The 22,036-nt window shown below is 43.9% G+C and overlaps 2 protein-coding genes across 3 annotated transcripts in view; one reads left to right on the top strand and one right to left on the bottom strand.

Moving 5' to 3' along the window:
• AFG3L2 (AFG3 like matrix AAA peptidase subunit 2) overlaps positions 1 to 8,790 on the top strand; it is a 38,901-nt gene extending 30,111 nt beyond the window's left edge. The window contains 3 exon segments of the mRNA XM_006089303.3: positions 1,609 to 1,809; positions 4,081 to 4,275; positions 8,371 to 8,790. Coding sequence (XP_006089365.1) covers positions 1,609 to 1,809; positions 4,081 to 4,275; positions 8,371 to 8,613 — 639 coding nt within the window. The 3' untranslated portion in view covers positions 8,614 to 8,790.
• A 2,835-nt stretch (positions 8,791 to 11,625) lies between these two features.
• Positions 11,626 to 22,036, bottom strand: part of TUBB6 (tubulin beta 6 class V) — an 11,117-nt gene continuing 706 nt past the window's right edge. Inside the window, exons 2-3 of one of the 2 annotated variants that reach the window (XM_006089302.3) lie at positions 19,946 to 20,056; positions 11,626 to 13,128 (exon numbers count right to left, since the gene is read on the bottom strand). In XM_006089302.3, the coding sequence (XP_006089364.1) occupies positions 12,065 to 13,128; positions 19,946 to 20,006 (1,125 nt within the window). In that variant the 5' untranslated portion in view covers positions 20,007 to 20,056 and the 3' untranslated portion in view covers positions 11,626 to 12,064. The remainder of the gene's footprint in view (positions 13,129 to 19,945; positions 20,057 to 22,036) is intronic. The other variant, XM_014456328.2, reaches the window with a different exon arrangement.

Below are 22,036 nucleotides of genomic sequence, written 5' to 3'. Positions count from 1 at the left end.
GGGGAACAGTGTGGCAGTTTCTTATAAATGCTTCCATATGATCAAAGATATTTACCCAAGAGAAATTAAAACATAATGTCCACACAAAGACTTACACCACTTCATTCATAATAGCAATAAACTGGAAACAACCCTGATGTTCAAGAATGAAATGTATATTTGGTATGTTTAGACAATGGAGTGCTACACAGCAGTGAAAATGAAAAACACAATAGTGGGGGTGAATCTCAGAAACGGAGAGAAACCAGACACAATGAAGCACATACTGGATGCTTCCATTGATATGCAGTTCTAGAAATTGTAACTAATCCATAGGGACTGAAGGCATATGTGCAGTTGCCTGGGAGTGGGGGAAGGGTTGAATACAGAGGGGCGCAAGGGAACTTTGGGAGAATAAAGAGTATTTTGTATCTTCATTGTGGTAAGAGCTTAAGTTTGTCAAAACTCATTGATCTTAGAAATTAATGACTCAAGAGCAAGTTTTTGCACAACTGCGTGTTATTAACTCATAAATAAGCAGCTCCGTCAGTTTTGATGTGTTCTGATGTGTTCTCTCCAGGCCTTACAATTCATGTTTTATATGTCAGTATTCAGGTATAATTAGAGCCACCCAAATTCTTCAGAAACTGAAGAGTTGTTTAAAATAAGTAAAAGTTAGAGTATCAGCCTGCGGATGGAAGGGTCGCAGGTTCAATTCCGGTCAAGGGTACATGCCCGGGTTTTGGGCTCGATCCCCACTGTGGGGCATGCGGGAGGCAGCCGATCAATGATGTTTCTATTTCTCTCTCCCTCTCCCTTCCTCTTTGAAATCAATAAAAATATTTAAAAATAAAAATGAAATAAAAGTGCTTCCAAAATGGAAAAAAAAAACCGCATTGAACTGTATACTTTAAAGGGGTGCATTTTTTACATGTAAATCATCCCTTAATAAAGTGGATTTTTTGAAAATTAAAGGAATTTACTCAATTGCAAAAAGAGGACTAGAAAAGAAAATGAAAACCGTTGAGTGCCCTGGTCAGCCATACCTGCCTCCTGTACAAAGAGGGCGTGGCCATGGCTGACAGTCAAGTTGAATGGAGCCTTCACTGTATTCAAGCTCTCGGGAGTCACCACATGCCAGCAGCCTTTTTGTCAAGACTGAATCATTTTAATTCAGTTTATAAAAAGACAGTTTCTAGAACTCTTAAGGTAAAGTTATCCTAAGAGAAAATACTTCCGCACAGTCATTCCTGCTCGATCTCATTTAGCCAAAGCTGATGGATTGCCCAACTGCTGTGCTTTTTTTTTTTTTAATAGATTTTATTGATTTTTTAGAGAGGAAGGGAGGAGAGTGATAGTTAGAAACATCGATGAGAGAGAAACATCGATTCAGCTGCCTCTTGTACACCCCCTACTGGGGATGTGCCCGCAACCAATGTACATGACCTTGACCGGAATCGAACCTAGGACCCTTCAGTCCACAGGCTGACACTCTATCCACTGAGCCAAACTGGTCAGGGCTGTGCTTTTTTTTTTTTTATATAAGTGAGTTTATCTATCTAAATGCTGTGATCAAGTCTACATTTGGTAGTGGAATCTCCAACAGTTTTTCTGTTTTGTATTTGTCAGGTGTCCATCATTCCAAGGGGCAAAGGTCTGGGTTATGCTCAGTATTTACCCAGAGAACAATACCTGTACACCAAAGAGCAGCTCTTGGATAGGATGTGCATGACTCTGGGTGGCCGGGTGTCAGAAGAAATCTTCTTTGGAAAAATTACAACTGGTGCTCAAGATGACTTGAAAAAAGTGACTCAGAGTGCCTATGCCCAAGTAAGTATGAAACGGAGTGCTTCTTCCTCATCTCACGTTGCTGAGAAATGGTCATTTCTGAGGGGCTCTGAAACAATACCACTGTGTTCGACTGGTTTAGGCTTCTCAGGCCAAGATTATTTCTTAAAAGAAATCCATTGAAAAGCAATCAAAACTTATGAAAAGAAATGACTTTTGGGGGGCACTCCTGTTCCTCGTATGTCAGCTCTTCTGGGTCTGTCACTTTCTCAAATCTTTTAATGATGCATATGATTTTTTTCTGTTGTCTTTACCTTCTATTTCTTAGGACATTATTTGTTGTATTTGTTTGCTCATGTTGTTTCTGGCTTAATCTTTATTTTTAAAATAATTTTTATATCTTTTTCCGTTCCAGCACAGTGATGGCGAACTTATGACACCCATGTCAGAGGTGACACGCGAACTCATTTTTTTGGTTGATTTTTCTTTGTTAAATGGCATTTAAATATATAAATAAATATCAAAAAAAATAAGTCTTTGTTTTAGTATGGTTGCAAATATCAAAAAATTTTTATATGTGACATGGCACCAGAGTTAAGTTAGGGTTTTTCAAAATGCTGACACGCCGAGCTCAAAAGGTTCGCCATCACTGTTCTAGCACCTCATCTGAGCTTTTCTGATTCTGATTTATGTTATTCTACATTTTCTATCATTTTTCTGTTTTCTTTTAGCCTTTTCTGGAGTATAGGCTATAGCTTTCATCTGTTTATGGGCGTCTTTCCATCCTGCTTTCCTTATCTATGGAGGCATTATTCTGCTCTTTTTTCTTCTCAGAATAACTTCATAAGGGATTTTTCTATTGTTCATTTTACATTAAATCTGTTTTCCTGGCCTCTTAGGAAGGAGGAAGATTAGGACAGCCAGCTTTTCTATTTTGATAGCTTTAGAATTCCCTTTTCTGATGTTTTCATAAAGTTTTAAAAAACATGGCCTACTACTTTTGGGGTCCTCCTGGCTCGGTTCCTGCTCCTCACTTTTATTTGGGCCTTCCCTTTTCTAGTCAGTTTGGATTTTACTTCCAGAAGCGGCTGCTTTTTGCTTTTTTCTTGTTTTAATTTAAATATATGGGGTGACTTTGGTTGCTCGGATCATATAGGTTTCAAGTGTACATTTCTGTGGTACATTATTTGTATATTGCATTGTGTGCCTACCACTGAAAGACCAATCATTTTCCGTTACCATATATTTAGCCCCCTTTACCCTGTATGACCCCCCTAACCACCATACTATTGTCTGTGTCTATGAGTTTGTTTTATATCCCACACATGAGTGAACTCATATGGTTCATGGCCTTTTCTGACTTATTTCGCTTAGCATAATATTCTCAGGGTCCATCTGTGTTGTCGCAAATGGCAGTATTCATCTTTTCTTATGGCTGAGTAGTCTTCCATTGCATATTTGTACCACATCTTCTTTATCCAATCCTCTATCAAAGGACACTTTGTCTCCATATCTTGGCCACTGTGAGTAATGCTGCAGTGAACATAGGGGTACATATATCTTTGTGAATAAATGCTTTCAAATTTTTCGGGTAGATGTCCAAAAGAGGGGTTGCTGGGTCATATGGTAATTCTATTCTTAATTTTTTGAGGGACTTCCATACTATTTTCCATAGGGCTGCACGTATACATTCCCACCAGAAGTGAATGAGGGTTCCTTTTTCTCCACAGCCTCTCCAATACTTGTTATTACTTGTCTTGTTAATAATCCCGAAGCTGCTTCTTAATGTGGGGCTTCTTGTTAGCTTTGGGCTCTTATGGCTCAGACTGGACCAACCACTTGCTAGCCCTATGGGCTCGGGGAACGGGAAATGCAATGCCCTTTCCAGGGTTAGTTGTGCTCAGGTTGACGTGACACTCTTTGTAGGAAGAACCTGGAGGGTGTGGGGTTCTTACTCTCTCAGGTCTGTCAGAAGCTTCTTTTCTACTTCCCTTGTTCAGAGAGTATCATGCAGGTCTTACAGCTTTGGGATTTGCCCCCACGTGTTTCTCACCTGATTTTGTTGTAGGTTGTTGTTGATGGGCTTCTGGTCTGGTATTCCTTATTGAGGAATTTAAAACACTATTCACTGCTGCCTCTGTACACGGAACGTTCAGCCCACTTTAGGCTGCCATGTAGATTTTGCCAGGTTAAAGAGTAGTATTACAATGAAATGTGTGAAGTTAATTCTAAAGACTTACAGGCATTTTATAAAAATATGTTAGCCTGTCAGCAAAAATGGATGTCCACCACTAATCATGTATTCTTTTTCAGATTGTTCAGTTTGGCATGAATGAAAAGGTTGGGCAAATCTCCTTTGACCTCCCACGTCAGGGTGACATGGTATTAGAGAAACCTTATAGTGAAGCCACAGCAAGACTGATAGATGACGAAGTACGAATACTTATTAATGATGCTTATAAAAGAACAATAGCTCTTCTCACAGAAAAGAAAGCCGATGTGGAGAAGGTAGGTGCCAATTGCACAAATAATTCTAAACACAGTTTTGCAGGAAAAGTTCAAAGTGATAATTGACTCTTGGTGGGTTTATAGAAGTCGGCATTTCTCGTATCTGGCTAACTCCTTCATTCTGATGTTTCTGTGTCTGTTTTGCTTCTGAGGTGGTGGGAATATGGTGACAAGCAAAAGTGGGCATGATCCCAGCTTTTGTGGCTCTTAAGAATATGAGTGAGGGATCCATGAAGTCTATTAATAGTTACCCAATAAACAATTGAATCTGTACTCTTCCTCACCAGGTATTTTACCAATATAGTAAATCCTTGGTTAATATCATTGACAGTTTCTGCAACCTTAAGTGAAATGATATATAATGAAACCAGTTTTACCTTAGGCTAATTAATATAAACAAAAGTTAAGTTCCTGTGGCCTCACATCAACGTTATAACAAAACAGCATTGAATGAAACAACATTATTTGAGGCCTTGCTGTACTCCTAAGTGTGGAACGCAGTGGACTAATAGAAATTTACCATTGTTTTTCACCTCTGGAATTAGTAGTAAGTGACGATGAAAGGGCACATAGAGAATTAGCTAAACTTGATAAGCAGGAAGTCAACACATGAAAACTACATTTGGCTTAATTATAAGCATCCATGGATAAACATGCTTCATGTGTTTCATTGTTCCTCATTTGGATAGCACCTCCAGAAGGCACGGATCCTTTTTTAATTCAGTGGATTTCTTGCATCTAGTAAATTCTTAATTATTCAGACTCCATGCCACCAAAATTATAATATTTTGTTCTTTGAACATTCTTCACTCTAATGAGAAAAACACAGATGAAGAAGCCTGATACGGGACTGACATGATAAGAGAATATTCTAAAGTACACTATTCATAAGCAAGTCTTCAGAGAAGCCTTCTGTGAGCCTGCGCTGTGCAATTCTAAAAATCCATGACATCTTTTCACAAAACTGCAGTGTAATTGGGAGAGAGCTAGTGTCTGTGAAACACCAGAAAGCATGCAGCAGGAGCTCCGAGAGAACAGTGGTCAGAGAAGGCTTTGTGTAGAACACAGGGCTTAGTTTTACCTGGAAGGATAGTCAGCTTCTGGTCAGTGGGAAAGGAGCTCTCAGCATGGAGGCCTGCTGAGCAGAGCTGAGCAGAGAAGGGTATGGGGAGGAAGGCAGGATTGGGCCGGCCTGCCTGGAGCAGATAATGGGGAAAGGGAGACTGCAGTACCCAGGTCCTCAAAAGCCAGGTGGAAAATTTAGAAACATAATTTTAGGCATAAAAGTGACTTTCAAAATGGTCTAATCTAACTACCTTGTTTTATGGGAGGGAGTCTTTAAAGAATCTTAAGTAGAAAGGATTCAGGTTCATCACTTAAAAGGAGAGTGTGGCAGCAGTGGGATGGAAGAGACTAGAACAGAGACCAGCTCAGAGCTGTTGCAGGCATGTGTAACATTCCTGAGATGGTGCTGGTGGTGACGTCTAACAAACCAAGAGTTGCTGATTTAAGTTAATAAGATTTATTAAGTGGAGAATGGATGGGAGGAAAGCCCTTGGATTGACTCCAGTGCTCCTCCTACTGGCAAATGCAGCCTGGGGTGGGAACAGGGGAGGAATTCAGCCTTGACATCCAAGAGGACATAAGCAGTAGGCATTTGCAAGTGATACATGGATAGGCGGTCCAGATCAGATACAGGATTTGTTGGTTATCCCCCTACAGCCAATTGTTAAGAGAAAAATGAGCTGTAAAAGACAATAGAGGGCGGAAGTTCTCACCGAAATGAGATGACCAGCTCGGGGATTCCACATGCACACCATAGATGCTCAGATGGGTCCAGAGAATACACTCAGTTACTTACCCTTCCATATGTGCAGTATGTGTACTGACAGTGCTAGCAAAGAAGTCACTGTTGGTGAAGGGAAAAGTAATCCTCAGATCTTGAAACACCGTAGAGTTCTGAAATTCTGCCTGGTCCATCAGAAAATTAAGTCCATTAAGAATAATGTGGAGCCAGTCAGGAGCCATCAAGTGGAGAAGTGGCTGGAGCCTTTGCTGCTACAGCAAATGCCTTAAATTCTGGGCCTCAGTTTACCCATCTAAGGTCAAGATTTAGGAGAATAAGACTAATCAGCTAGCATTCATTTAGTTTAGTATGGTATGTGTACCAGGTACTGCCTAACTTCTCTAAAACCTCCTGCACCCTCATGAAGTAACTATATTATTATCCCCGTTTTACAGATGAAGACACTAACACATAAAGAAGCAATGTTGCTTAACTTTGCTTAAGGGCATCAGGCAGGTAGTTGGTAAGTGGCACTCGGATTCGGACCCAGACGTCCAGTCTGCAGAGCCCTTGCCATTAGCTCCTAACCCAGCCTGTACCTGTCAGTGTGACTGATCTGAATTGAGATGGACTGTGAGCATAAAATGCACACTGGTTTTGAAGACTTAGAATGAACAAAAGAATGTAAAATATATCAATTCTTAAATCATTACATGTTGAAATGACAATGTTTTTGACATACTGGGTTAAGTAAAATATCACAACTTAAGTGGTTTCTCGTAACTGTAAATAGGCAAATTTGAGTATTAAAGAGGTCTAAGAAGAAATCATAAAGCTTTTATTTCTTCAAATCTTCCATACACAAACAATATATTAAAAAATTAGATCATTTTAGTATTCTGGTTATGTTTTTTTAAAAGTCTTTATCTCTTAAAGATACAGACAAAAATAAGGATAAAATGATGTGACATCTGGGATTTTCTTCAAAATAAACCAGGGAGTAGATGAAACAAAAATGGCTCTAAGTGGATAATTATTGATAGTAGTTAGATGGGAATTAGTTATCTGTTTTTTCTACCTTTGTACATATTTTAAATATTCCATAGTAAAGTTTGAAAAGATCACAAAGATAGCAGAACATAGTTTTATTATTTGGCATATTTAAAAACAGCATTTAACATTAACTCCTGATATGTTAAATTTCTTAGGGAGTTACCTACTAAATTTATTTCATGAGGTCAGTTTACAATGTTTTTTTGTAAATTTTTTAAAAATATATTTTTATTGATTTCAGAGGGGAAGAGAAAGGAAGAGAGATATTAATATCAATGATGAGAGGGAATCATTGATTGGCTGCCTCCTTCATGCCCCCTACTAAGGACCGAGCCCACAACCTGGCCATGTGCCCTTGACCAGAAGAGAACCCAGGACCTTTGAGTTCATAGGCTGACGCTCTATCCACTGAGCCAAACCGGCCGGGCCAAGATCAGTTTACAATTTAACCCACTTTATTCTCTTTGTAATGATCAGATGCTTTAACACAACCACTCTCCCCTGCTCCCCTGCCACTGTCGTTGCTCACTTCCGTGCACATTGTTGGTCAGGTGTGGTTCAGCGGTTGAGCGTGGACCTGTGAGCCAGGAAGCTGTGGTTTAATTCCTGGTCAGGGCACATGCCTGAAGTGCAGGCTCGAACCCCGTGGGGGCAAGCAGGAGGCAACCAATCGATGGTTCTCTCTCATCATTGATGTTTCCATCTCTCTTTCTCCCTCTCCCTTCCTCTCTCTGAAATCAATAAAAAAATAAAATAAAATAAAAATAGGTGATTCATCACTAAAAGATGTATTTTCCCTCTTTTAAAAAGCAAATATTGTAAACTACAGACATTATGCATCTCACTCTTCATTGTGTGGATATACCAAATGTATTTAGCCACTCCCTTACTGCTGGACATTTGTTTTTATAGTATTTTGCACAACTTACTCCAAAATTATGTGACCTTTATGTATATCTTTTTCAGTGATTTTTAAAAATAAATATATTTTTTTAGATTTCAGAGAGAAAGGGAGAGAGAGAGTTAGAACCATCAATGATGAAAGAGAATCATTGATTGGCACGACCCCCACTGGGGACCCAGCCCACAACTGGGGCATGTGCCTTTGACCATAATCGAGCCCAGGACCCTTCAGTCCACAGGCTGATGCTCTATCCACTGAGCCAAACCAGCCAGGGCTCAGTGATTCTTAAACCCTTTTTGGGGTGGGATTTGTCTATAAACTTTGTTGAGTAACTGTATTGTTTATATTTCAGGTTGCTCTTCTATTATTAGAAAAAGAAGTATTAGATAAGAATGATATGGTTGAACTTTTGGGCCCCAGACCATTTGCGGAAAAATCTACCTATGAAGAATTTGTGGAAGGCACTGGCAGCTTGGATGAGGACACTTCGCTTCCAGAGGGCCTGAAGGACTGGAACAAAGACCGGGAAAAGGAGAAAGAGGTGTCTCCAGAGGAGAAAATCGCCAATCAGATCCGAGGAGGGAGGCCGTTTTAGCTTGTATTGTGGGTTCAGTTTGCACGTTATTTCAACTCTGGCTTTCTCAGAAGAATGAGAACACTGCCAAGTTGATCTTAACCAGCGCTGACCAGTTGAAGTGGTGGGGAGAGGAGTACTTAATCCTCAGGTTCAGCAGTCCCAGTAGGGGTGGCGGGGTGATTTCCCCAGGCCCTGGGCTCTTGGACAGCGGCTGGGAGAGTGGAGCTTGGTGCCCGGCACTGGTCCCGCTCCACCATCAGTGAAGCCAGCAGAACATATCGGGGGAGAATCGGAAAGCTTGCCAGCGTGGGAGAGGCCTGTATTTCACTTTCCATCGCCCCACCCTTCATTCCCATTTCCCTGCAGAGGCTGTGAAATTAAATTGGATTCCTGATAAGAATATTTAAATTTGACTAATACTTTGAAGATTGAATCCAGACTACATGTTGCCGTTTTACTGGGATGATTTTCTACAGAGAGCTGTAACATATTAAAAAAATATGAATGTATTATGTAAATACGGCTTCTTTACATCAGAAATAAAGTGTAAACATTTTAATTTTTTCTCCTGACCACACAGAGGGCCACTGTTTATGCTTGGGATACTTTCTTTTAGTCTCTGGTTCTCATCTGCTCACACGTGAGGATGAGGAACTTCTAGGTTTGTGTGTCCTGGAATGATGAATTCTGATACCAGCTCAGTCAGGGTGAGAATCTGTGATTTACACCCTTACTAGACCAGTCATGACCACGTGTTGGTCACACTGTCTGGGACTGGGAGTCGGTGTGTCATAGCAGGTGTGGCAGGCTGTCCCAAGCCATCACTTGGATTTCAGAGAAGGGCAGTGACAATAAGCTAGAGAGGCCCCTGTGCCCTGGATCTTCCATGACTTGCCTGCTCTGAATGGTAAGCTGTGGCCATTACTATTAGAAGGGTGTGTGGGTCCAGAAAAGTGGAGGTCTGCAATATTGCAAACGTAGATGGACTATGCATGAAGATGGACTAAACCTTACAAAGCCACTATTTGGATTTGGAAGTACCATGCATTTTTGCATTTATTAATAGATATTTTTAGCAGCTCCCTTTACTGTTGTTCCACTTGCCTTGTGTATCCTTGATGTAGTTATGTTGTGGGAATGGTGACTCCTCAGACTTAAGACAGAATCAGTGGCATCTGGAGCAGCACTGGGCTGATGGGATGGGAGGTGGCTCAGGCAGTGACCTGCAGAAGCCACACTGACGGCCCTCTTTCCTCAGGGGGTGCTTGTGGGAAGTAGCTGAGTGAAGAATTGTTTTGAGGCTGTAGGAGGACTCAGCCATCAGGGTGTTTAGGGTGCTGTCCTCCACATAAGCAGTGATGAGAAGTTCAGTACTCCTCTTCCCACTGCAAAGAGGCGCCAGTGTGTGCTGTTCTGTCTGGGCGGAATGAAGGGTGTGCCAAGCATGAGTCCTGTTTGATTCAGTAAGAAAACTGACAAGCTGTGTGGGAGACTCGGATGGTAACCCACAACTCCTGCAGCCCCAGCAGGACTCGGCTGCACGGAGTGGCCAGTCACACCTGCCCTCTCGGCACTGTACCGAGCGTTACCTGTGTTGGGGCCTAACTAGAGCCTGGCCCACAGCAGGTGCTCGGAGGAAATCAAACCGAGCACATTTCCAGGTTAGATGGGAATGGTAAGGTGTATTTTTACTGTAGTCACAAAATAGTTCAGACTTAGGCAAAAAAGATCTGTTCTCACCTCAGTTCAAGTCATGCTGTCTACTCCAGTCTGGGGCTGCCTGCCGGTGTGCTCAGTGGTTGAGCATTGACCCATGAACCAAGAGGTCGCTGGTTTTGATTTCAGTCAGGGCACATGCCTGGGTTTTGAGCTGGATCCCCAGTGGGGGCATGCAGGATATATCTCATCAATTGTTTCTATCTATCCTTCTCCTCTCTAAAAATAAATGAAAACATTTTTTTTAAAAAAAGGCTAGGGCTGCCCCGGCCAGTTTTGCTCAGTGGATAGTGTTGGCCCATGGTCTGAAGGGTCCCGGCTTCGATTCCGGTCAAGGGCATGTACCTCGGTTGCAGGCAGGAGGCAACCAATCAATGTATCTCTGTCACATTGGTGTTTCTCCTCTGTCTCTCCCCCTCTCTCTAAAAAATTAATGGAAATATATCCTCGGGTGAGGATTAACAACAAAAAAATTCCTTAAAGGAAGGCTAAGGCTTAACACAAATAAATGGAGTTAGTGGGTGTGAGCCATGGCATCACAGCACCAGGCGGGGCTAGGTCACACTAAGGTGGCCCTAGATCTCTGGCTCCAAATGGCAAAGACTCACTTCCTTCTTGTCCAACAGTTACCGATGGAGAAGCTGGGTTACCTTTACAGGAGGAATCGGGGTCCCCCACGTAGGAGTCAGAGCAGACGGCCAAGCACTAACATTTGCTTCACTTTCTTTTGGCTAAAGCACAATCACTGTTTCACAGCTAACGGGCAGTGCTGGTCAATTACTAGTAAAACTAGCCTGGTCCGGCCCTGTGGAATTTGACTTTACAAGACCTGTTACAGAAGTTGTGGCTAGTTTACAGGAACCATAAAGTGGTCATTTATTACACAGACAAGAGGCTTCACCCTCTGTGCTGGGCCAGGCTGCTGGCCTGGGTTCCTGCTCTGAGAGCCCACCCACCCGGTGCCCCTCACCCACCGAGAGCCAGCGGGAAGCCTGAAGGTAATCGGTGGCTCCTCTGGCAAATCTCAGCGGAATTGTTAGGGAAGGCTGGGACCCACTAGCCCAGGGAGATGGAAAATTCTGTGGGAGGTGTAAATGCTGTTGCGCATGGGGCTGATGGGCTTTTCTTCATGCACGCACAGCCTGGGAGTCAGAATTCTGGTTCCCACCCGCAAAGCCTGCATTCAAGAAGAGCCTCTTTCCTTCAGTGAGCTGCAGGGGCAGGTCACCCAGGGCAGACTAGAGATCTGCGCAACCATCGTGAGATGCCAAGTAACAAATCTACCACATAAGCAAAGGCTGGGAGAGACGAAGGAACAGTTTTAGTGTTTTATTACGAACTGTTTCAAAGGTTCAATATTGCATATTCAAGATAAGGCAACACGGCACAGCTTCATTTCACAAAGGATGAAAAAATACTGTTTGTAACTTCCCTGCTAATTCTCAGACATGGTTGAACACTTAATAGAAGGTGAGGTTTATTCACTTAGCCCTTAACTGATGGCCCATAAGTTCTTTTAAGTCCTCCAGTAGAAAATGTCCCTCATCTGATCTGAATGGGGAGGACTGCCAATTCTCTGCTATTTTAATGTACTTTCTTTGTTCTAGATGACCGAGAGTACAATTTTATTGCATTTGGGAGGGGCCTGCACCCATATATTTAGACCAGTGCGTCATTGAACAGCCATTGAAGTTAAGACACATCCGAGTTAAAGCAAGAAAGTCTGAATTGTATGTGAGACAGGGACACGCCTCTATTCGTTGATCTCCTCTTCGTCGTCTTCGAAAGCTTCTTCACCATCGTTGGCCGTAGCTTCTTGATATTGCTGGTACTCAGACACCAGGTCGTTCATGTTGCTCTCCGCTTCTGTGAACTCCATCTCATCCATGCCCTCGCCCGTGAACCAGTGCAGGAAGGCCTTCCGGCGGAACATGGCAGAAAACTGCTCCGAGATGCGCTTGAACAGCTCCTGGATGGCCGTGCTGTTGCCGATGAAGGTGGAGGCCATCTTGAGGCCCCGGGGAGGGATGTCGCACACGGCCACCTTGACGTTGTTGGGGATCCACTCCACGAAGTAGCTGCTGTTCTTATTCTGGATGGCCAGCATCTGCTCGTCCACCTCCTTCATGGACATGGGGCCCCGGAAGACGGTGGCCACGGTCAGGTAGCGCCCATGTCTTGGATCACAGGCCGCCATCATATTCTTGGCATCGAACATTTGTTGAGTCAGTTCGGGCACTGTCAGGGCCCGGTACTGCTGGCTGCCTCTGGCCGTCAGGGGGGCAAAGCCGGGCATGAAGAAGTGAAGGCGGGGGAAAGGGACCATGTTCACCGCAAGCTTGCGGAGGTCAGCATTGAGCTGGCCCGGGAAGCGTAGTGAGGTGGTGACCCCACTCATGGTGGCCGACACCAGGTGGTTGAGGTCCCCATAGGTGGGCGTGGTCAGCTTCAGGGTGCGGAAGCAGATGTCGTACAGGGCCTCGTTGTCGATGCAGTAGGTCTCATCCGTGTTCTCCACCAGCTGGTGGACTGACAAGGTGGCATTGTAGGGCTCCACCACCGTGTCCGAGACCTTGGGGGAGGGCATGACGCTGAAGGTGTTCATGATCCTGTCGGGATACTCCTCCCGGATTTTGCTGATGAGCAGCGTGCCCATGCCTGACCCTGTGCCTCCTCCCAGGGAGTGGGTCAGCTGGAAGCCCTGCAGGCAGTCACAGTGCTCGCACTCTTTCCTCACCACATCGAGCACCGAATCCACCAGCTCTGCTCCTTCTGTGTAATGCCCCTTTGCCCAGTTGTTTCCGGCACCAGTTTGTCCTGGAATAAGCAAAAGAGTAGCATACCATTTAGATAGGGCAAGACAGGCCCTAACTGGTTTGGCTCAGTTGGTTGGTGCATCCTCCCATATACCCATATACTGAAAGGTTGCGGGTTTGATTCCCAGTCAGGGCACATACCTAGGTTGTGGGTTTGATTCCCATTTGGGGCACATATGGGAGGCAACTGATGGATGTTTCTCTCTCACATCATTGTTTTTCTCTCTCTCAAATTGATAAGCATTCGCTTGGGTGAGGATAAAAAGAAATATAATAAATAGGGCAAGACCATAGGACCCACTCATTGATATTGATACATTTTAAATGGTGATGGAAAAGATGTATTATCGATTAGATAATATGGTGTTGGCCAAAGTCAGCAGGTGGGTAAACAGGCACCACCAATATTGCTGGTGAGTACACGTGTTAGTACCTCTTTAGACAAGTTAAATACTCGTCAATTTTTAAAAAATATTTTTTTATTGATTTCAGAGAGGAAGGGAGATGGAGAGAGACAGAAACATCAATGATGAGAGAGAATCATCGATCGGCTGCCTCCTGCACCCCTATACTGGGGACTGAGCCCACAACCCGGGCATGTGCCCTGACCAGGCATTGAACCGTGACCTCCTGGTTCATAGATCGACATAAACACTGAGCCATGATGGCTGGGCACCCCCATCAATTTTTAAGATGGACATATGTTTTGACCAGGTAATATTCACTTATTCTCCAGAAGTTAACTTGAATTTTGCCGACACCCAGCTGGTGGCAAGAATTCACAACCACAGCCTGATGACCAGCTTCTCTGCTCTGTGTGGGCAGGCCCATGCCTGATGTTGCACACCACAGGGGAAACTGAGGCAGGCAGCAGTGACCCCACCAAGACTCCCCCTTGAGACCAGCCTGGTGCTGCATCAGCTAAGATGAGTAGATGGGAGGCTCTCGTGCACTTAGGGGGATGGGGGACCCTCACACTGAGGTCTGCTGACCAGCACCCCTGGATTCTGTTCTCAAGGCCTTCATCGAGGGCGAATGAGTCGTCTTAAATGTCTGTATATCTTCCACAGCATTTATCAGTGCTAAGCACTGTGGCGTTACTGGAAGTCTAAAACAAGAGAAACAACCCTAATCCTGTGATTCTTCAGTAATTTTTAAATGGACTATTAGTGATGTGTATCACATACAAAGGGATACCCTTCTTGAATATGCAAAGCCTTACAAATCAGCAAGGAAACCAGCCACCTTTAGGGAAATGGGCAAAGAATATAAATAGGTCATAGTGAAGGAAATGAAAATCACAAGTATTTGACATATTCTTCGTAAAGGAAATGCAAATTAAAACACGAAGATTCGATTTCTCCCCTATGGAATTGACAGAGGGGGAAAAGTTCGATAACACTGGTTGGCGAGGGTTTGGGAAAGGCCCCTTCATACAGGGCAGCTGCTGGAGGCTTAAGAAAATGAGACTGTTTGGAGAATAATGGAGCAATATCTGTCAAATTAGTCCTCTTGGATTCAGCAATTCTACTTCTATCAATTTTCTTAGATAGATATACTCATGTGTGCAAAATGCCCCACAGACACATATTTCCTGAAGAGCAGTTTGCAATAGTAAAGAAAAAGGGAAGCAACCAAAGTGTCTTTTAAAAGAGGCTAGTACCTATGCAAATACTATCAGCCATCAATCCTAGTACTGAGATGGGAAAATTTTCTTAAATATATTCTAAGTGGAAAAAACCCCAGAGTACTAAGTGGTGCATATAGTTGACAATCATCTTATGTATGTAATGGGTATGTTCCTGCTGGGATGTGCACAGAATGTGTCTGAAAGGACACACACGAGTCTGAGAGTGGCTGCTCTGGGAAGGAGCCGGGGCACCAGCGTGGGAAGGAAGGAGACCGAGTTCTCACTGAACACCCTGTGGTTCCTGTTGAATCCGGACTGTACACATCCTTTACCTGGCTAGCTAGCAAGAAGGAATGTTTTTAACTTTATTTAAGCATTTAAAAATGCCTTTTGGAAAGAAATTGGAGAAATACGCACTGAACTAATAAATGATTGTTTCTGAAGGAAGGGATTTTAGGCAGTTCAGTTTCAACATTATATATTGCTTATAAAAATTTAATTAAACATACATGTATTTTATGTTCATCAAAAGAAAATTATGGAAACCTGCCTTTAAGGAAAATTTTAAAGTGTCACCAATAAGTGGGGAGACACACAATGGATAGGCAGTGACCGTCATGGGAGATGTCTGAGAGATGTTAATGAGCTTTTTTCAAAAGCTATAAAATAGTATGTGTAGCACAATCCCATTTTCAAAAAACTAAATCGTGTGTGTGTGTGTGTGTGTGTGTGCGTGTGCGTGCGTGCGTGAAGTCACGGGTACATGTATACATGGAAAAGGTCAGGCAGGACACTCCTCTACTGTCTACAGCAGTGGTTCTCAACCTTCCTAATGCTGCCTTTAATACAGTTACTCATGTTGTGGTGACCCCCAACCATAAAATTGTTTTCGTTGCTACTTCATAACTGTAATTTTGCTACTGTTATGAATCGTAATGTAAATATCTGATATGCAGGATGTACTTTCATTGTTACAAACTGAACATAATTAAAGCATAGTGATTAATCACAAAAACAATATGTAATTATATATGTGTTTTCTGATGGTCTTAGGCAAACCCTGTGAAAGGGTCGTTCGACCCCCAAAGGGTCGCGGCCCACAGGTTGAGAACCGCTGGTCTACAGCATTCCGTTGTCCTCAGGGACTAAAATCTCGGAGGCCATCAGTGGAAGGATGGGGGGTTTCTGTGTTTACACTATGTACTTGCTTATTGTTTGAAAAAATACATGTGGAGCCCGGCCGGCGTGGCTCAGTGGTTGAGCGTCGACCTATGAACCTGGAGGTCACAGTTTGATTCCTGGTCAGGCCATATGCTCTAGTTGCAGGCTCGATCCTCAATGTGGGGTGTGCAGAGATAATCATCGACTGATCAATGATTCTCTCTCATCATTGATGTTTCTCTTTCTCCCTCTCCCTTCCTCTCTGAAATCACTAAACATATATTTAAAGGAGGGGGGAAAAAACACACCCATGTGGAAACAGTGTAACTTTGTAATGACAACATTAAATATGTTTAAATATTAAATAGTGAGGTTTAAAAAATAAATAAAAAAATAGTGAGTTTTCTGGGAGGGCAGAACCGCCCATCGGAAACCACGGCTGTGCTGGTCTGTCCTCGCCCCACCTTACAAGTGAGGCCAGCCTCACCCCTGTGTTCTCTGCCCTATTTGGCTAGTCAAAGGCATCAAGGCTATTGGCATGACAGGACCTGTGGCTCACAGTAAATTGCAGGTATTATCTCTCTAATAATCAACTATAAAAACATCCCCTCCGTGCCTGCATCAGACCCTGTGGGCACTGACCACTTCAGCCCCTCAGGTGGTCATCACCTTGACCAGAAGGTGACTGTGTTCTCTTTCTTCCCGCCCAGTTGGGTCGTACAGTGCAACTTGGCTGCCTCGAAAATGATCATTGTCCTTCCTATGCCCCTACTAACTCCTGTCTACCCCTCCCACCCAACCCAGCAGCCGGCAGCCCGGCCAGACCACAGCAGAGGCCTGGGAAGAACAAGCTCGGGGGACCTTCTACTCAGGGCTAGCCTTGCGCCTGGGCTCACACCTGTAAAAGGAAAGACTGAGTGTAATTGTTACAAAGAGACTAGGAGTGATTTCCTTAAACTAGAGTAGAAACAGTAACTGAAAATAAGCAGGTGGCTTTAGGCAGACATAAGCCACAGTGACTCAAGCTTGCTCGAGCGGGCAGTGCAGAGATTCTGAACTGGACCCTTTCTCTGCCTGCAGCTCACACCACGCACGTGGCTCCCTCAGTGTTTATAACATGATGAGCCGTAAGGTTTTCTCTGCTCTTGTCAGAAGGAGGAAGCTGGTGAGTTCTGAAAATATTTTGCCACTGTCTCATAGCAACAGACGTTCCCAGTTAAATATTTGGGGGTCATGAGTTGAACGTCTTCTGTAATGCAGTGTTGTGACATTAATCAGCGGCTCCGGGGTGTAGAACACAAGGCTGCAATCTCGCAGCTTGGCAGTCGGGTTGCAACAGATCCCCTGGGTGTCCTCGGAGTCCGCCCCGTGGTGCACCTCCAGAGCTCACACTGAGTGTGTGTGCTCTCTGACCCTCTCTAGCACCAAAGTTTGAAGAAAAAAGGGCAAGTGCAGAAAGAGGCTCGAAGGACATTTTCTCTCTCTGGCGTTTCATTTTCTCCCACAAGGCTGTTTCCCGCTATCTAACAGCTATGATGGCCATGTAGCCAGCAATTCATTGTGAAAAAGTTGTTTTTTTTTTAAAAAGTATTTTTATGTTTAAAACTCAAATGCAGATAATTTTCACATTTAGAAAAAAAGAAAACATAAGTCTATGTTTTAAAAAGAACACATTTCAAACTATATTTGAAAATGGACTGATTTTGGCTTATTTTAACTCGCCACCTCGGAGACGGTGAGCTAGAAAGCCACTGGGGGATGAACCATCTCCCACTCACAGACAGTTCTGCCTCTTTCATTACCTGGAAAATGCCCTGAAAACAGCTGTTCAGCCAAACAATAGAGGATGTTCGTACATTCTGGGTGCCCCTCCCTTCCACAAATGTGCTATTTTAACAAAGTTAGCATATTCATTGAAACAATTCAAAATTCTTAATAAAAAGAACATCCATTTTAAAAAATACTAAAGAATAATGTTATTTCACATTAGTACAATGTGTTAAAAATTTTAAATATTCTGAATCAAAGACAGGTATGCATGTTTTGGCAAGAAGCAAAGAAATCATCCTGGGGACAGTGTAAATGCCAAGCATCATTTCTAACATTTTTCCGTTTACAAGGATAGTAAATTAGATAACTTAGATAATAGTTATTATAGGTCTATCTTAATTTGTTCTTAAACATTTTGACCCCATTTATTGACACCTAGATAGCCGAGATCAAACCTTTCTTACACTTCAATACTCAGTTCAATCAAATAAAACTTCCACAATTGCTAAATTTGCTGCCCTGAGAAACTAGCTTAACACGACGACTTCAATAGTTTGTGATAATTCAATTAGGTAAAAATTGGTTCCCGGTTTCGACTCTCTGAAACCTCAAATGCCCTGGCTGTGCAGGAGGGCTGCTGGGGGGAGCCTCACTCCTGAGCAGACATCTGGGCTGGGAGGGGCGAGAGGAAGGCAGACAGGGTGCATGGCCTCTGGCGTCCCACTAGCGACCTTGCCCAGAAAGTGCATCCACAGGTCCCATAGCCTCGTCCGTGACGTTTCTTATGACAGATTGAAGGCATGTAAAAGGATATGAAGAGCACTGTAGTGGATATCTACTTACCTAGCACCCATTTTAAGAAATAGAACATACCAATGTTACATGAAGCCCAATAGAACATATGTAAATTAGAACATCTTAAATTTAAACAATATAGAATACTTTTTTTCTATGTTCTCTCCAACCTCCATGGGATCAGGGTTCACCGAGTTACATCTGAATCTTTGTGTTTTTATGTGTGAGTCCTGTTCATGTGTGCCTGGGGCCAATTAGGGTCTCTAGTTCAGTGAAAGGTAAGAATATAAATGTCCCCATTTGTGAACAATAAAAATATTGGCAATTTAGGGTTTCTAATATAAGAAAAGGGGCACCAGAGTCCCGATCTATTTGAAATATTAAAGGTGAAAGAAAACTCTTAGAAGCTTCACCTGTCCCATTGGTTGTGTAGGTTGGCATGGTGATGAGAAGTGGATGGTATCCAGAGGATACAAAGTCTTTGTGAACATCCATCTTCCCGAGAAGCCACTGCCTTGCCTTCTCCCTAACAAGTCCGTGCCTGATTCTGCTACAAGGTAATTAATTTGTATACCAATAAAATCTTCCAGATTGTGTCCTCTTGTAGAGGCAGAATTGTCTATGAATGGGAAATGGTTCATCCCTCTGTGGCTTTGACTCTAAAACCTATGGCTACTGCGTGATGGAGGCTGGTAACACTAACGGTGCCACTTTAATTTTATTTAATTAATTTATTATTTTTAAAAATATATTTTTGTTGATTTCAGAGAGGAAGGGAGAGGGAGACAGAGATAGAAATATCAATGATGAGAGAGAATCATTAATTGGCTGCCTCCTGCACGCCCCCTACTGGGGATGGAGCCTGCAACCTGGGCACATGCCCTTGATTGGAATCGAATCCGGGACTCTTAAGCCCACAGCCCAACACTCTTCACTAAGCCAAACCAGCTAGGGACAATTTATTTAATTTTATATAATTTTCTTTAGAAGTTTACAGAGAGCAGGTGCTATTATTGTGTGTTTTGTTTTGTTTTTAGGTAGAGGAAGAGGGAGGATTTTCCCACTCTACTAGAACAAACTCATATGGCACCAGTCTTTACAGAAAGCAGAACTGTCTATAGATACTGAGAAAGAAATATAGGCACAAACGTACTGCAGTTAAAAGATGAGCAATATAGGAACCAAAAATAAGTTACTATTATCATATTATAATAATTTATGAAGGGGGAAGAAGTTAATGTCTAAAATTATTTTTTTAAATAAAAAACTATCAGGATAAGCATTTCATTTAGAAATAGAGAGGTTACTTTCCTTAAAAAAAAAAAAAGTCAAGAATTACAAGAGGTGCCTGTGATCAGTTTGGGGTCTGCTGATTTCCTGTGCCATGTGATGTTTTTATTCTTGCACACAAATTAGTTTTGATGTTTAAAAAGAAGTAGAGAGCAGGAAAGAGGGAACCTACCGAAGATGAAGTTGTCAGGCCGGAAGAGCTGCCCGAAAGGCCCCGACCGCACACTGTCCATGGTGCCAGGTTCCAAGTCCACCAGGGCAGCCCTGGGCACGTATTTCTGAGCTGGAAGAGAACAGAACCCACCCACCAGAGGTCATTTTCTGGTTTCTGAAGTAACAGACTTCCCCATAGCAAGTCCTACCAGCTCAGCTGCCTGGAGCGTATGAAGCAGGGTTTCAGAGAGGGCACCTGGCTTTCGCAGAATCACAGACTCAGATCACGGGGAGAACACAATCCCTCCCTGACTTGTTCAGACAAGGAAACCAGCCCAGGCAGGAATGGGCAGAGGAAGTTCCAGGAATAAGCAGGGTGGGAAATCAAGTCTCCTGACTTCCTGCCTCCTGGATTTTCCGTTCACCCTAACACCTCTTCCTGTTGGGCAGTTTACGTTTTTAGCTCCATGGAAATAAACCTTGTCTGTGGTGGCAAATTGTGCTGTGCCCAGCCGGTGTGGCTCCATGTTTGAGCGTCCACCCATGAACCAGGAGGTCACCGTTAGATTCCCAGTCAGGGCACATGCCCAGGCTTGGTCCCCAGTGTGGGGTGTGCAGGAGGCAGCGGATCAATGATTCTCATCATTGATGTTTCTCTCTCTCTCCCTCTCCCTTCCTCTCTGAACTCAGTAAAAATATATTTTCTTAAAAAATTGTGCTGCCATGACATTCCTTCTGCTTTTTGGCACCTCCCTCAGGCATACATATACAGTGGGGCCTTGACTTACGAGTTAAATTCCTTCTGAGACCGAGCTCGTTAAGGAGCTCGTTAACTCAAATTACTCTATCAACTCAATGCAAAAAATCTGCCGAGAGACAGCTGGTATCTCAAAAAACTCCTTAGTCGGGACACTCGTAAGTCAAGGCCCCACTGTACATGAACCCAAGCTACATTCCACGGGCCATTTTCCAAGAGACACTTTGATTTATGAATGAGTGCTGCTGTGTAGCGTTTTCATATGTAAGTACACTTTTGTGCCAGTTGGGCAAGAAATCGTTCCCAGTGAGGATGGGGTTAATAGAATCTGCTCTTCAACTCCTGGCCTGCTCTGCACACACCCAGACTGAAGAAGGCTGTAACTGAGCTGGACCGAAGGGTTAACAGGAAGTGCAATATGTACTGGAATTTCCCGTGATGCTATCTAGAAATTTCATCTTCGGGGCCCTCCTTGTCCAGACCTTTTGTCATAGCTGCCTCATGAACAAAACGCAGCGAGTTCCGTATCCTGCTCTTCTCACCCCTTTGTGGACAAGCAGTATAGGAATCCCAAACACTGGAAGTGATCATCGCTGGGAATATCGTGGGGAAGGGTCGTGTTTGTCATTTTCTGGGCATTCTGTCAGTGTCTTAGTTTTTTGTTGTTTTGAAGGGCATGTATCACTTTTATAATAAAAAAGAATTGTTACAGAAATAACGTGTCCACGTAACTACAACACATATGTGGGTATCCGGGACAGGGTTACTTCCAAACGGAGATAAACCACAGCCTGGATTTTCTCAAGTTCCAGCTTCCAGGGAGTGTAGTCTGTTTGGAGGTCTGCAAGGGGCCCGAAAAGTCAGTGAAGGGAGGGCTTTGCAAATTTTTAGCCAAGAATCTCCACTGAGAGATACATGTTAAACTGGAAAGAGAGGAAAAGCCGGACTTTACCCACGAAGTTGGTTTCACAACACTAACGGGTAGCCTGGTTCAAAAGCTCAGACCCGCGCGGAACTGGCTGTTCAAAACGCACTGGCCGAGCTTCCCGCCCCGCGGGAGCGAGGGCGGAGCCGGGCATCCTGCGGGGCCCCGGGCGAGCTTTCCTCCGGCAAACGGCCCTCCCGAGAGGGCGAGCCCCGCAGGACGCCGGTGAGGGCGGGCGGGGGGGGGAGGCCGCGGTCCAAGAAGGCGGTGGCCGGGGTCCGGGCAGAGTTGGCCGGGGTCCCAGAGGGGATGGCCGGGCTCCGGAGGGGAAGGGCGTGGTCGCGGAGGGGAGCGAACCAGGGTCCGCGAAGGGGGACCGTGGGCGGGGTGGGGGGTACCGGGGCGATGGCTGGGGTCCGGCGGGGAAG

Source organism: Myotis lucifugus, unplaced genomic scaffold, assembly GCF_000147115.1.
Source record: "Myotis lucifugus unplaced genomic scaffold, Myoluc2.0 scaffold_58, whole genome shotgun sequence".
NCBI classification, from domain to species: domain Eukaryota; kingdom Metazoa; phylum Chordata; class Mammalia; order Chiroptera; family Vespertilionidae; genus Myotis; species Myotis lucifugus.
Note: the sequence above shows the minus strand (reverse complement) of the source record. Positions and strands in the feature narration are given on the sequence as shown.